General features: G+C 41.6%; 1 protein-coding gene and 1 long non-coding RNA gene across 9 annotated transcripts in view; one reads left to right on the forward strand and one right to left on the reverse strand.

The window, feature by feature from the left end:
* Positions 1 to 6899: 6899 nt before the first annotated feature.
* Positions 6900 to 8476, reverse strand: LOC140696441 (uncharacterized). Its single transcript, XR_012072785.1, has 2 exons — positions 8354 to 8476; positions 6900 to 8199 (listed from the first exon to the last, which is right to left on the reverse strand). It is a non-coding gene; the product is annotated as an uncharacterized lncRNA (long non-coding RNA).
* The window catches only part of INO80D (INO80 complex subunit D), a 50537-nt gene continuing 42992 nt past the window's right edge, over positions 8147 to 15691 (forward strand). Inside the window, exon 1 of one of the 8 annotated variants that reach the window (XM_072961397.1) lies at positions 8147 to 8256. Coding sequence is in view for 1 of the 8 variants with exons in the window: in XM_072961401.1 (XP_072817502.1) it covers positions 8399 to 8406 (8 nt within the window). In the remaining 7 variants the exon portion in view is untranslated. The other 7 variants (XM_072961399.1, XM_072961395.1, XM_072961400.1 and 4 more) reach the window with 7 other exon arrangements.

The following is a 15691-nucleotide window of genomic DNA, read 5'->3' on the forward strand; positions in this document are numbered from 1 at the left end:
ATCAAAGGCCATTTCCTCTGCTCCAGGTAAATAAAAATTCTCTTTAAAATAAAATTTTTAGATTCTACAAACACTGATCAAGGATCTTCTAGGTGTCAGGACTGTGCTAGAGATGTTCACGTATCTTCTGGAATCAACACAAGAACTCTCACTGGTTCTCTCAGAAGGAGTGGGAGATGCTCAGTTCTGAGAGCACCTGGCTCACTCAGCTACGCTCACTTGGGGCCTGGATCTCCCACAACAACCTGAGGCAGACTTCCTCCTTCCTCTGCCCCTTCCACGCCCTTCTAGGTTGTTCTCCAAGGGCTTCCCTGATGTTATTTATCTTTGCAACTAGACCATAAGCTGCCTGGGCACAACCATGAATTACAGTTTTTTTACTTCCCTGCAGAGCCTAACCAAGTACCGTGCCCAGTAAGCACTCAAAATCTCACTAGCTGAGAAGTTTAACCAACTCCAGCTAAGTCTCCTATTTTCAACTGTTAGAAAGTTAAACTTTGGAACAAATTCTATCTTTTGCATTCAATTCCAGATGGTCAGAACTTGCTGTGTGAAAAAATACTTCCTTTTAGTCTTAAGTATTTCATTTGAGATTCAAGTTATCTTTGATTTATAAGTAAACAATTTCATGTTCAACTGATCTGCTTCTTTCACTGACAAACCTGTTCATTGTATTTATCCCAGCAAAGAAGACCTAGCATTTCTAGGTTTTCTTTCATTCTTTTGACCACACCGTGGCTGCTTTGTATCGTTGAGGTACGGCATGCTAAACTGCATGGACAAGCTGCATTCTGATGAGAAAAATCTATCCAGGGTCAAGTGTTCTTGTCAGCCAGCAAATAAGCCACAGACATGTTTAGCTTGGCCAACAGTTGGGGGGAAAAAAAAAAACCAAAATATTTTTAAGCCCAGTTGTCTCAAGTTCTACTCACGCCCACCTTCCCTATAGCCTTCAACCAGGGCAGTTCAGATCTCTGTCCTAAATCTAGACTGTAAAGCCAGTGAGGACAGGGTCTGTCTGTCTTGTTCACTACTTAACCACTTCAGGATGCTACAAATCAGCCTCATAATATACAGCAGTATCTCTTCAACTTTTTGTCCTAATCCACCATAAAAATATACATACATGCACCTGTAACTGAAGAGAGCTGTTTTGTGAAATAATACTTGGACCACAATGACTTTGGATAGTTTCTCTTTTGTATCATTCTCTTTTTTCAGTAGGTCATAAGCTGCTACACTGATTTCTTAAGTTCCCTGTTGTAGACACTCAATGCCATGGAACTGAGGTGAGGTCTCTTGCCACTGTATCACCCATGACCCTGAATAAGAAGACCCTGTAATTATTTTCTGTTAGAGTCAAGTGCCAGGGAAATGCGCAGCAGCCTGGCACAAGGCTGAGTGAATAAATGCTGTAGTTTTGTGTTGGCTGGCCTGTTCTTCTTGCAAAAATGTACAGTTCAACCATATTTTTAAAAAGTAATCATTTACTCGAAAGCACTAATAACTTTAATCAAAAAGAGAAATCTCACACAAATCATGCAAGAAAACAGTAAATCTGTAAATAGAGCTCTAATTAATTCGGTATTTGTTCTTTAACACTTCAGAAATTGATTCAAGAGCAAGACCCCTTTTTACAGTTTTCTAATTAAAGTCCTACCTTACTTCCAGGGGCTTTCTATGAATTCAGTGAAGAGAAATGGAAATGCTCAGATACGGAGTGGCTGTTACGTGTCATCTATTACACTACATATGGTCCTATAAATCATCTGATTCAAGCAGTTGTGTTGAGAACGAGGGCACTGAAGTTTGAGGCCAGGGAACGTGCCTCAGTTTGTACGTTAGTAAATAAGTATCAGTTCCGGGATTCACACACGGTTTTCTGATCTAAATCCCACGCTTTATCTGCTACTTAACACTGTATGTACATTTTAAAACAATAAACTAGTACCTGTTCTATAAAACAGTTCATTGGAAATACCGTATGTTTCAAACACCTACTATGCCCTTCGTGGGATGACTTGAAGAGATTTCATAAATCTTTTTAAGCCTTGTTGTCAGAAGTCTTCCTTCTTCAATACCTCATATTGAAATGTAAACGCATTTCTCTCTCTTGAGAATGGCTAATGAATGGGGCGTTAACTGGTCACAGTACTTCTCCTGTTGTGTATTCTGTATGTACTCTTCCTGTACCCCACTTTATATATTATTTAAGACCTTGACTGGGTCTGAAGGACACCCGAATCTCAGCTAAGCTTAAAATTCTTTGTTGCAGACTGTCAACTATCTGGGTATCCAAAGATATCTGGGGGGGAAAAAAAAAATCAGTGGACAGTTTTTGTAGGTATTTGCTGTGCCATAATCATAGTCTTCTTCTGCCTTTTCCTGTGTTGAATTAATTCAGTTTGTGACTCGTGCTGCAAAGTCCACTGTCTTGGTAGTGTTTAAAGACGAAACAGAACAAAACACAAACAAACCCGCACTCTCTGACCTTGGGCTGTGCTGCCTGGAAGGTGTTTATTGGCAAGCGACCAAAGAGAGCAGCTGACCTTAAAACGGCACTAAGACCCTGCCTGGTGCCTCACAGGCACCTTGCCATGTAATCCGAACGATACAATGAGGTAGGTACTCTTACTACTCCTGAAAGGTTAAGCAGCTTGCTTGCCCAGGGTTACACTTCCAAGGCAAAAGGTGGGGCCAAGTTTCTAAACCAGATGGCCTGGACTGGAGATTAAGCTCTTAACCACCACTGCCCCTCCTGCACGAGAGGAACATGTTGGGGGAAAAAATTCTACAGAACTCAAGGCATTAGAGTAGGAATAAGTTCACTATAGACTCAGGTTGGCACCAGAAGGCTTCAGGGGCAAGATTTTGAGCAGCAGAGCAGGGTGGGATTTAACTGGCAGAGCTGAGAACGGAGACATCAAGACAAAAATGGCCATGGCTTGCGGTGTGGGGCAAATCAGTCTAGTAGGAGGCCAGACTGGGTAATTTTCAGTAGAATCGTATCTATTTCTGTGCCCTCATTTCTTTCTCTTTCTGGTTTTCCTTAAGAATACAACAAAATGCAAATACTCTACTGTAAGACCATATAGCACCCAGATACGCATAAAACAGAAACAACAGTGTATCCAGTAAAGGGAAACAGTACAATTTCATTACTGAGGTCTTTTCTTCCTTCCTGGTGTACTACAAGCGGCCTTACCATTTGGTATCTTTGATAATCCTCCTTACCTGAATTTAAATCAAGCTGTTTAAATTGTGTTAATAGCTATTCCTTATTTTAATTGGATGAGAGGATTTTCCCCTTTCCCCACACCACCCTTACTACTGAATTCCAGCAGCCTGTAACCAACATATGGCAAAGATGTTACAGCACAGGAAGTCTAACCGTATTAATGGGCTGTGTTCCCGAATATCACTGTAAATTAGTTATTTGGAACCTGGAATTTATTTCCCCATGGAAATAGTGGTTAGGTTCCCAGTGGGTCTACAAAAGGTTGCTTAACCAGGAATGCAGCAGACATGAATGCTGCTACCTTTGTGTTGATCTCTGCCTGTTACTCCGAGGACTGTGGATTTCTCTTCTATCTTTTAGCTAACTGCCACTTTTGGGATAGTTTTCTCATTACAAAGTACAGAAAAAGTTGACTATCACTTACATTTCTACCCAAATTCGATCCTTAATACTGCTTTGGGGTGTTTTTATTAATCATTACTTAAAACATAAATTCAGTTGGTGAATTATTTTCCTTAGTCTAAGGTCAGGAATCAATAGAATGGCCCAAGAATGCTTATAGCTTAGGAGATGTCATTCTCTGCCTGCAGCATGAAGAGAAGGCAGTGAAATGGCACCAGGGACTGTCTTGCCCCTGCTGCTGCCAGTGATCACTTGGTTCCCTGAGGATCTCTTTCATCCCTTATGGGATTAAAAAAAAGAAACAAACACTTTCTTGGTTTCTGGCTTGGCATCAGGTAATGGTTCCCAGGTCTCAGTGCCCCTGGGTTAGGTGTTAGAACTTGGGGATTACCTGATCATGTGTTTTGACTATAATTGAATCTAATTACAGAAATTTCATATTTGAATAATCTAAAGCTATGAGGTGGGTATCTTTCCAATACAACGCTGGTCTCAGAAACATGTTCTTCAGGGCACGGTAACTACAATAAAAACCAAAATCTTTGTTTTAGATAGAAATATTACCAACAAATTAAGGACATTAAAATGCTAAGATTATGCACCATTTCCCTATCCCCAGATAGACATCATGCAAACAAGCTTGTTGGTCACAAGAGGGATTCGTAAATGGGTGCAGTACGTATTTCCAAAACAGAAATGCTTAAAGTGAAAAAAATTTACATTTATAGCTATCATAATTAGCATGATTTTGAAAACTTTCAGGGTTTTACACACCCCACTTCTTTTCGCCTTCTAGGGAGTTTTTACACTAGTATGGACTCTTGCTATGACTTCAGAGTTGGCCTCTAGAAATGTCCGAAAAAATCATTTGTATGATTAAGGAAGGTTTATATTCACACCCCTCCTCCTCTTCCCCAAAACCCACTAAATTTGTATAACCATGTCTGCTGTCAGTGGGCTCTTAAACACTTGGTGATTCTGTCAGTGAACATTTGCTAGTAAAGGCATGGCTTCATTGTTTAAAGACATTTAATATATTAAATACGCATAAATCTTTCACTTTAAATCCACACAATCTGTGAATGAGTTCTTTTAAGGACATAAGTGGTAATTTCTTAATAACTTCACTATAGTGTTCACAATATGGTGGTTAATTTTTACAAAATTAAAATCATTTATACCAAAAGGCAGGTCAATTAAAATTTCTAATAATGTTAAAAATATTAAGGCAAGACCTATTTCAACTAAAGGCCAATCAAGCTACTTGTGAAATTAAAGCCTAATAACAAAATAAATAAAAGTCACTACTGCTTTAAGTATCACACAGGTAAAACTTCTGCTTTCATGGCTGCAGGTGACTATCATTCATTGACTAGATCTTTTAGAAAATACCATAATTTTACAACCATAGGTAACATTTCTAATTATGTTAGTGTTTTACAAAACATCATTTTCAGGATCAGGAAGGAAATCTCTCTTAATAACAGTACATTTCAATTGAGATATATATGTGTATATATATTTCGCATTACTCAAAACAATGGATAGACAGGTACTAGACTTCAGGAGGATGAAAGCTACTGGTTGCTACTAGTGAATGAAGGGGGCTCCAACCGCTCAAACTCAAAGTTTGATTTTGGGAAAGAGTAAATAGCAGGAATTTAGCATTTCTAGATACAGATTATAGAGCTGTGGTAGGCACCTTGGAAACTATAGAGCAAAAGGGTTTGGAATCTTACTGGAAAGCCTTAGGGCCAAGAAGGTCTACACTCCTTGAAAGTGAAGACAATTATTCCAATTGTATTTAAAAGGGGAAAGAAGGGGAAAGGAGGAGGAGGAAGGGAGAAAGGAAAGAAAAACAATACTTTTTGGAGCCCTTAGGGGAATTAAACTAGAGCCAGCACATGCATAAAAGTGTCCAGCAAGGTTCCCAAGGTGTGTTAGGTGCGCAATGTTAGCCAAATTTGAGTACTGGGGATTTTATTGGGCAAAACAGGGTTATTAATTATGTCAGTAGTTTTATTAGCACCTGTAGTTTCTAGGAATTAGAGACAACACTTGAAATGAGTTCAACTATCAACCAAAACAAACAATGACCAATCAAATTCACCAATATTGCAAATACAGATTTTTTTTCCTTGTTTGGGCTCTAATTCCCCAAATCTGAGCTATTTTAGCTCAGCTGGTGGAAAAACATCACGGATGACAGCCCTGTACAAGTCAAGCTTAAGAGAAAGACATTAAAATGCTAAGATTATGCACCATTTCCCTGTCCCCAGATGGACATCATGCAAACAAGCCTGTCGGTCACAAGAGGGATTCATAAATGGGTGCAGTCAGCTTGAAGCAAATACATCTTAATTTCTTGAAAATTCAAAGCATATCTTTAAAGTCATGTCACATATAAGGAACAAGTTGTTCAAAAACACATTTTTCAAGTCCATTAGATTTCTTCATTAAGGGAACAGATTTCCTTGTTATGATCAAAGAGCTACATTTCCAAACGTTTTTTAAAGAATTGTAAATAGAACACAACTTCATAACTGAGGCTTCCAAGATGATAAGAATCAGTTAATTTTACTTTAATTACTTTAGATTTTTTTACAAAGAGTAAGGGGAAAAAAAACACAAAAGAAAACCAAGACTATTCAGGTACTATCCTTAAATTTAGATGATACAGACGGAGATCAGCCTGAAAATAATAAATGTCTGTTATATGCATTATCTGAACTCACTTTAACATTATGGGAATTTCTAAATTTGGAAGCTCAAAAAATAAACATTTTTAAATGAGTCATCAGTTATTTTTAAATGCTTTGTAATAAATTTTAAATTTTAAGTGAAAGAAATTAAATATCCTACTGATTCAAGGCACTTAATATTATCAATTCATTCCCACTATGTCAGCCAACCTGCATCAGAAAAAGAACTTTTAGTACAAGATTCAATTCATCATTATGCTGTACACCAGAAATTGACACATCGTAACTGACTTTACTTCAATTAAAAAAAAAAAAGATTCAATTCATCATTCTCTGGAACAAAAAGACCTTTTGTTCATTTTCTAGCATTCTCTTCCTTCATAAAAATAGCAAAGTATCTCTGCACTTTATTCTCCTCCAATAAGAGTTCTATGGGAATTGCTGCAAGTGGGCTCCAACCTCCTCTCCCTGGTCTCTGTGTTACCTCAGCATGGTGTAACTTTGATCCCATCTACCTAGGAAGCTTTGCTCATTAAAAAAAATTAATTCATGACATCCACTGCAATATACTAAAAGTAATTTATACAGTTTGGCAGCACATTGGAAGTTCTGAATATTTCTACTCTAACAAAAACAGACACATTTTTCAATTCTGTGACACAGAGAGTGGACAGACAACGACCTGTGTAACACACCAAAGATCCAAACCCTAAGGCTCTAAATAAATAAAACATTAAATGCCTGAATGTAATTCTTAATAAACAATCTTACTTAAACAAAATCTAAAGCTGTCTTTAAAAGCTATTTCCAGTTTTACAGTAACCTTGCCTCATGGGCTGACCATAACAGCATTAGGATTATTTCTAGAAACGTGGTCAGTTATACTTAAGTTGTATTTAACACCCCCGCAGTGATCTCTGCTTTAATTTGCACTGTGAAAAATAAACAGCTGTATCATGCCTTTCTGGACAGTCAATAGGTTTTATTTACATTGCTTTGAGAAAAGGAGACAAAAGACATCCCTTTACAATTGTCTTCCAGCAATCTCAGTCTGGAGGGAGTATATAACACAAATTTTTATATATAAGGAACCATACAAGTATCTCTACATACAAAAACGTATAAATAAGTACACAAAGTGGCTATGAAGTCTCTTGAAGTCCAAATTTATAAACTGACCAGACCCACAACTTAACTCTGCAATGGAGGAAAAAATCATTCTTAGCATGAAAAAAAAATTAAAATACTACTATCATTAACATGGAAAAATTAAATAGAAAATAGAAAAAAACAATAATCACCGGAAAACCTGTGTCTTGTAAAGATTTCTTTTCATCAGAAGATGCAGAAACATTTTTCCCCCTGGTGCAAATGCAAACGGTGCTCAAGCACCCCCAGTTTCTTCCCCGCTTTTTCCCCCAGGCGCCGGTGTAGACGGCCGGTGTGGATTTTTTTCCAGAGAGGAGAAGTAGAAATTTGTACTTTATCGGGAGCGGGTGCACTTTTCCCCCCGGCCCCCCTTTCCTCTGCCTCCAAGATGGTAGGAAAGTTGTCGTTTCGGAGGGCAGAGGAGCTGCTCTCTGGTGTTATGTCCTCGCAGTGCCTGTAGTGGTGCTGTAGGAGGCTGCTGCCTCTTCTTGTGCAGCCCCGGCAGCCCTGCCTTCTTGGCTGGAGAGTATATTCAGGGATTTCCCCTTAATAATCACCGACCCTGGGAGCACTTTTTAGTTTCCAAAATAAAAATATGATCCTCACCCCTCTTGCTTGACAGGGAAAGGCTCTCGCCGGAGCCCAGGGGGGAGCAGTAGCAGCGGCAGCCGAGCTTCCTAGTCCATTGCCAGCGCCTCTCACTCTGATCTGTCAGCCCAGCCGAGGGAAAAGGGGGGAAGGAGAAAAAAAAAAAGCAGCTGAAAGGTAAGCAGAGGCGGCCCCAGGCCCGGCCCACATCCCCGGGCTCCCGTAGGGCGGCGGGCTGGGCCGCGCAGGCAGGGCGGGCGGCGAGCGCGCTTACGTGAGGCCGGGGATTCGCCGGCCCGCGCCAGGCCCCGGGCAGAGAATGAAAGGGTGAGAGGGGCCGGCGCCGGGGTGGCGGGGGCTGAGGACCCGGGGACCTGGGGGGCGCCCACGGGCGGCGACAGCGGGCGGCCGGGCGGGGGGTCCAGCCAGGGCCGGAGTGGGGCGAGCGGCGCGGCCTGCGCGGGCCGGGGTAGGGGTGTGGGGCGGGGGGGGGTGCCCGGCTAGGCCTCAGGCCGGCGGGCCCCGCGGCGGCCGCGCCCTGCCCCCGCACCCCAGGCCTCCTCGCGCCCCTTCGGCTCCCCCGGGGCCTCCAGGCGGGACGGCGGCGCTGCTGGGCCGAATCCTGCGCGGGCCCCCGGGAGGCTTCCCCGCGGGGCGGCAGGCCCGGGTGGCCGGGACAGGGGCGGCAGGGCCTAGAAGTGGGTAATGGGCGCCCAGCCGCCCCCTCCCGAGTCTCTCGCCGACGCCCCCCCACCCCCGATTCCGGTAATAGTTGAATTTATTTCTCCCCCTCCTCTGCGCTCCGGGCGGCCTGGCCGGGGCGGGGCGGGCGGCCTGGCGGGCGTGGGGTGGGGTGGAGGGGCGGTGAGGAGTCAGGTGCAGCCGCGGCCCGGAAAGTTTCCTTTTAGGCCCGAATTGGGGACTGGCCTCCTTTCGGGGAGCCCCGGTCCTAGCACTCGCGACCCCCGAGGGCGTGGGGGAGAGCACTCGGCTATTTTGAAACTCTTTGCCAGTTCCTGTCCGTGGAAGGTACTCCGCCCCTGCACCCCTCGCCCGCGCCCCACCCCGCTCCCCGGCGAGCCCTTCCCGGGCTGCAAACTCCAGCCCCGTCCCCAGGAGCCCCCCGGCGGGAGAGAAGACCCTCTCTTCTCATTTGGAAAAGTTTTCCAGGGATTTGTCTTAGCTTATTAGTTAGTGACTGGGCTTTTTGCAGTGGGAAGGGAGGAGGTAGATTCAGGTGGTATTTCAACGGGGCAGGCTTTCCTAATCGCTTTTTTAGCCCTCACCTCGGAAAGCGGGGGGTGTTATTTTCAGATTTAGCGCCCACCCTCCCCTCATCCCGGACTCCTTTGGGTCTCGAGCCCCCTTTTCTGGACAGCCCTGCAGAGGGAAAGATGTAGGGAGCGGGGAGGAGACTGTCAGTGAGAGGGGGCTGGATTTCTGGAGCAGCCCCCAGATGGAGGAGTTTCCTGTCCTATTTGGTCACCGTCCGGGAAAACAAACACGGAAACAGGCCCCAAGGGGGAGACCCTGGTTGTCAGAGCGGATCCTGCTGGGAAGCGTTAAGGAGTGGAGGTGGGCAGGGCAGCTCCTGAAACAAGGTCTACAGTTTAAGGATCAGTAGTTTATTTTTTCTGATAGTAGCTATTTGGATTTCGGTGATACTCTTTACGTTCGACCCTCGGAATAGTCAAATAGGGATTTTAAGGCAACTAAGTATTGCCACAACTCAGAAGGGTCTGTGGAAGAGCCTTCAGGGAACTGGACATAGGTGACACAGTGTGGTTTGGGTATCCCTCCCCCCCCCCCCCCGTTTAAACGGATTCAGTGTTAACTATTTTGGTGCCATGAGTTTTGAAAGTTAAAAAAGTCGAGAAGTTAAATTTCCAAATCTAGATATCCTGGTTTTCGGGGATGGGATGTTTCCTGTGGCTCCACTTAACTTCCTTCTGGTTGTTCTTTAGTATGGAAGTCGAAATGTTAATGTGCCCTGCCCCCCGCTAGCAGCCCCCCGCCTGGGCATGTTGGGGAGGTTATTTCCCCTCTTTCATTTGTGCTTTTCTTCCCTGCTCTTTCTAGTGGACTTAGGGCGGGAGGTTGCATGCAGATATGTCTGTCCTGCCTGAAAGCAGGCTGGACTTCGCTGGCAGAGGTGTTCCACATTCTGACCACTCTAACCCCAGAGCACTGCTACCAGTGAGAAGCTGGCACTTGGAGACGGATGGGGATAACCCCTGACTTGGTCAGTGCTGACTTCTGTTAGGCGTGGAAGTGAGATTGATTCCTTCTGTGATTCTTACTAAGTGTGTCTTTCTTTTCCTTTTGTCTGCCTAAAATAAAAACTCCTTCTGTTTCTCCACAATGACAGATACCCAGCCATTGAGTGTTTTACTTTTAAGAAAAGCTTGATACTTGAGATTGTATGGATTTCATACAAAAGTGCAAATTACATTTAATGGTTGTTTAACTTTATTGATTAATTGAAATTGCTTATTGATTGGGACATTTTCATATACTTGTGTACCCAAAATTGTTACTTCTGTTATAGCTTGTCCTTATTTTTAGAGCATATTGGATGGAGGAAATTGGTCTATGAGTCTCTTTAAGGTTTTAAGGTTAAAAAATCTCTTTGCCTCATAATTTGATAATTTTAAGGTATATTGTTGGCTTCACATTCCTAAGCTTTCAAAAACTGTATATGTACAAATCCCAAAAGTTTGTACTTTTTCCCCACCCTTCCTAATATAATCACTCCATGGGCTACTTTATTCCTGAAGGAATGGCAGTTTTGATAATCTAAAAAGTTACATTATATCTGAAATAATAAAAGACTTTCAGGGCAAATATTGAATTGATTTTTTTTTGAATTGATTTTAAATTGCTAAGGTAATATACTTTTTCACTATTAAGTATTTAGTTTTAAAAGTAGATGTTTATTTTCATGTGTAAGTCTGAAGTAATCAAGTTTTCTTTCCTCTGAAAGATTGTCTACGGAAATTGTATACCGCACTCCAACTATTTTTCTCAGCAAATCATGTTAGAACTATTTTTAGAGAAATGAAATTATAGTTTAGGTGGATTTAAAAATTTCGAAGTCAGAGCACCCAGAATTAAACATGTCATTTCAAAAATTGCTGATCCATTCATTCTTTCCTGAGATGTTCCCCCAGGGTTCACAGCTCTCACCATCCAGGTTTGGAACAGTAGTTAGGGATAATGAGAGGTCATTTATATCTGAATACAGTTAGTAATATTCTCAGACAGGTAGCACCTCATCTCTCCAATACACACCTGGTAACTTGTAAACAGTGGTTGTATAGGTGAGACTGGGTTGGAGGCAGCAAATTGTCCACAAAGCAGGTACTCCACTGAGTATACAATGGTATCCCATCTAAGTCCATTTAACTTATGCTAATGCAACTGTGTGCTTTGCAAAACAGACGGCAGTGGAGTCTCCTTTCCACTTCCATCAGGTGCGAATTTGCCCCAGAGCCCTGCTTACAATGGTTGATTTTAGACAGTGCTTCTGGCTTTTTTGAAATACTTGCAGAGATACTCTTGATCAGCATAAAGTGAAGATCTTTAGGCCTCTCTGTTTTTCTCTCTTTACTTAAAGATGCCAGGCTACTTGGTTGTGATTCTTTCCCAGAACGTGACTTGTTTTTAAGACAGCTTTTTGGCTACATTTTATTTGTAACAGAGTATCCTGCTGTTAGCCCGTGAGGACTGGGCCTTGGGTTCTGATCCCAGTTCTTTCACTGGGCGGGTTCCTCAATCTTTGGCTTCTTTCTGTATAAAGTGGAAATAACTTTTTTGATGGAAAGATTAGATGTGATAGCCCATGTACTTGGCCCTTAGTAGATGCTCATTAAATATTAATTCTTCTAGCCCGCCTCACTTTTCTGCTAGCACCATCTAAATACCATTTCTCTTATTTGTTTTTTTTCTGACTGAAGGTAATAGGTGCTCATAATCGTCTCATTCAAGAGAGAACTATTGTCAACATTTTGTTGTGTTTTCTTTCTCTATCTTGTGCTTGTGTGTGCTTGCCACATAATCTTAGGATCTGCCATTTAACAATGTTGTATAATTTTGTATTGGTTAAAAGCTTGAGCTCTCGAGTCAAATTGGCCTTGAATACTACCTATCTGACTTGGACATTAAGTCTCAGTTTACTCATCTGTGAAAGGGGGTGATAATATTTCCTTCATAGGGTTGCCGTGATGATTAAATGAGGAATTGCACATAAAGTCTTTAGAGTGGTGCCTGATGTGAGACCTTTATATAATGTCTTCCTTTAAAGATGTTTAATATTCTCAATGTGAATTTTTTCCATGTGGATGAGTGCTTGACTCAGCATATATTAATAATACTAATAAGTATTTGAGTGCATATACAAAATAATAACTACCTTCATGGGGTAAATGAATATTTTTGTGCCAGTAAAAAATTAGCAGTATATTCATAGAAAATTTCAGCAGCTTGATGTTAACCTAGTCTCCTCTGAACTCTGAGTTGACAAATGTAAAGGAATGGTAAGTTCACCACTGGGCAAAAAGGTGGGTTTACTGCTGGCTTCTTTTAAGCTCTTGAAGTTACCTGCCTGCAGGTGTGTGTTGCTTGGCTTTGAAGGGCTGAGTTTGTGGCCTTGGTAGCTCACCTTGGGAGGGTGTGATGTTTATCTGAGGCTGGATTTGCTGGTGCTGTTTCATTCATTTAACAGATTAGCTTCGTCAGTGATAGCTCTGGGCCTCCTAATTAAAAAGACACACTCTCTGCCCTTGAGGAGTTTTTAGTCTAATGGAGAAGAAGAAAGCTTACATTTGCAACATGGAATGATAAGGGATAGATTAGCCTGGTGGAAGGAAACCTTATTCTGGCCTAGGGGCAAGCCATAAGGATTTTCAGAGGGGGAGATCTGCCCTAAGCGAATGGGAGGAGTTCAGAAGGCATTCCAGGAGGTGGGACCTGCAAGTATGAATTAATGCCTAAGGACAAAGGAGTATTCTGTGTTGCAAATTGTAGGAGTTGAGGGGAGTAGGAATGAATAGTGGGAGGGGGAGTGGTCAGCCTGGCCAGGTTGTAGAGCAGTTTGTCTTTTAGACTAAGGAGTTAGGCTTCTTTTTACATTTATGAAGGCCTTTGGCCAAATGAATTATTTGCGTTTTAGAGGATTCGAATTGCACAAAAAGTGGAATAAAGGAGGGCAAGACTGGAATTAGACCAGTGAGACAGCTGCTGAGAAGAGATTGAAGGTTTGGACTGATATGGTGTCAGTGGCATTGGAGGTGGAGAGCAATCAGTGGAGAGGCTGGTTACGGAGGTAAAGTGGTCTACATAGATTGACCGGATGTGTAGATTTGGGAACCATCCTCCTATAGGTAACATCTAAAGTTGTTGAAAGTAGAAAGTTTTGGCTAAGTCAGTGGTTTTTCGTCTTTTTTGAGAATCTGATGAACTTTCTGGACCCTTCTCCAGTTAAATGCATTTATGCACATTCACAATTTTATGCATTTGGCTTGAAACCTAGGATAATAATCGCTGGTCTTAGGATAGATGTAGGACAGATATTAAAACGAAAGCCTGTAAAAATATCTTGACACTCACTTTTTGTGTGTTTGTGTGTGGCTGTGCCACTACGGAGAAGAGGAAACAGATCTGTACAATAACATGCTCAGGGTCACACTTCTAGTTTCTTAACAATTTCAGTGAGCTGCTGATACGAAAAGATTTTGTGGGAAAATTTGGACTTTTACCTTCTTACGAAAAATTGGAAGATCTGGAAGCCTTGGATCCTTGGTTTTTTTTAAATGGCAACAACTTGTTTGAGTCCCCTGTCTTTAGACGAGCAGTTTGCCAAAGTCAGCCCCTGGCCTACCCCTGCGGCCTATCTAGGCATTTCATCTTATATCCCTATAAAATAAGATTAAAGGAATCTTGGGGGACATTGACATTTAAGTGTAGGGGCCAAGAGAAAGGAAGCCACTGACTGAGCAGTCTGAAAGGGATTTTTCAGGAAAGAGAAAGTGGTCAGCAGTGTCAGATGCTGTGGAGAGGTCAAGTAAGATAAGGGTGAAGTAGTGTACCTGGAATTTAGCAACAAAGAGGCCATTAGTTTCGGATTCTTAGAACAAAAGAACTTCGAGACTATAGCTGCGACTTAATTTTTCTTCTTGTCTTGCAATATAGGGTTTCTGTAACAGCTGAGAGTGACTTTGGCATGGATAGGAAAGCATTTGTTGTAAAGGATTATTAACTGGAGCTAATAAGTGCTGTAACCCAATCAAAGACTGCTCATTCTGCTAGTATTTTCCATCCCAAGAACATCAGCTTATAGATGCTCTATAGAATGTAGAAAATATTTTTAATATGGATTATAGGAAACAGTTCTCAGTGGTTCTGCTACCCTAGCCCCAAGAAGGTGGGAGGATCTGACTTAGTGGAGAATTCCATTGTACCATTCAGAAAACTGCCGGCAGCTCGAGACTGCATTTCAGCCCTGCAGATCTTTGATTAAAGTGATAATACCAATAAACTACTACTTACTGCTTCTAATAGTAGTTAACATTAAGTGATTACTGTGTGCTGGGTACCATGCACATGAAATACCTAATTTAATTCTCCTCAGTGATTCAGTGAGGTCCGTACTATTATAATCCCCTCTTTACAAATAAGAAAGCTGAAATCTAAATAACTTGCCCAAGGTTATACACCTAGTAATTAGCAAAACCAGATTTGAGCACCATCTCTGATACCCACTGAAACGCATGAGTGCTCTCAACTGTGGCATGAACTATTCTTACATTTCTAATAAATCAGGCAAGGAATTCAGCTAGCATAAAGGCCATTTTAATTAAAATTCATAATGCAAACTTATTTGTACAATGCTGTTTGAGCACAGTATTTGGCACATAATAGACATTCGGTAAGCATTTATTTGATTTATTTTAAAATATTCTAGTTTGAACTTTATGCTGAATATTATTAATATTTTTGAGTGATAGGCAGTTTTTCTCGGTGATCTTTCTCTTTGAATCACACCAATTGATAGATTTTTATCATTCCTGAGTCTAATTTTACTACTTTTCACATTGATATGTGGGCTATTGGTTTTTTTGAATCAGTGTACTTACCTGTTTAGTATCACATCTGTTTGCATTCCATGAAGTTGGATTAAAACTTATTTCAAAAACTTAAAATGGGGGGACATACTTTTTAAGACTTTATCTGAGAAAAGTAAATGTTCTTTCATTTGTATTAAATATACTTGAAAACTAATATTCTAAGAGTTTGGGTTCATGTTGGATTAGAAAAAATTGTAAGGTATGTTGTAGGTCTACTCTCTTAAAAGTGGGTAGAATATAAAATTACTGATGGCAATTAGGGGAAAATGCTGTGGCAGTGAAATGAACAAGCTTCTGAAACAGGAGACTCAAAAGAACAGTAATGACATACTGAGGTTCCACATGGAGGTGATACAGCGGCAGTCCCAAAGAGAATAATGTTCATAGTTTTGCGGATTGGTTTATGGTTGCTGTTGGAAGGCTGGAAAGGCAGGCCGTAGGTTGCGTTTGTTAAAAGCTTATCTTCCTTACTTTTCTCCCTGGTAATG

This window comes from Vicugna pacos, chromosome 5 (genome assembly GCF_048564905.1).
Source record: "Vicugna pacos chromosome 5, VicPac4, whole genome shotgun sequence".
NCBI lineage: Eukaryota > Metazoa > Chordata > Mammalia > Artiodactyla > Camelidae > Vicugna > Vicugna pacos.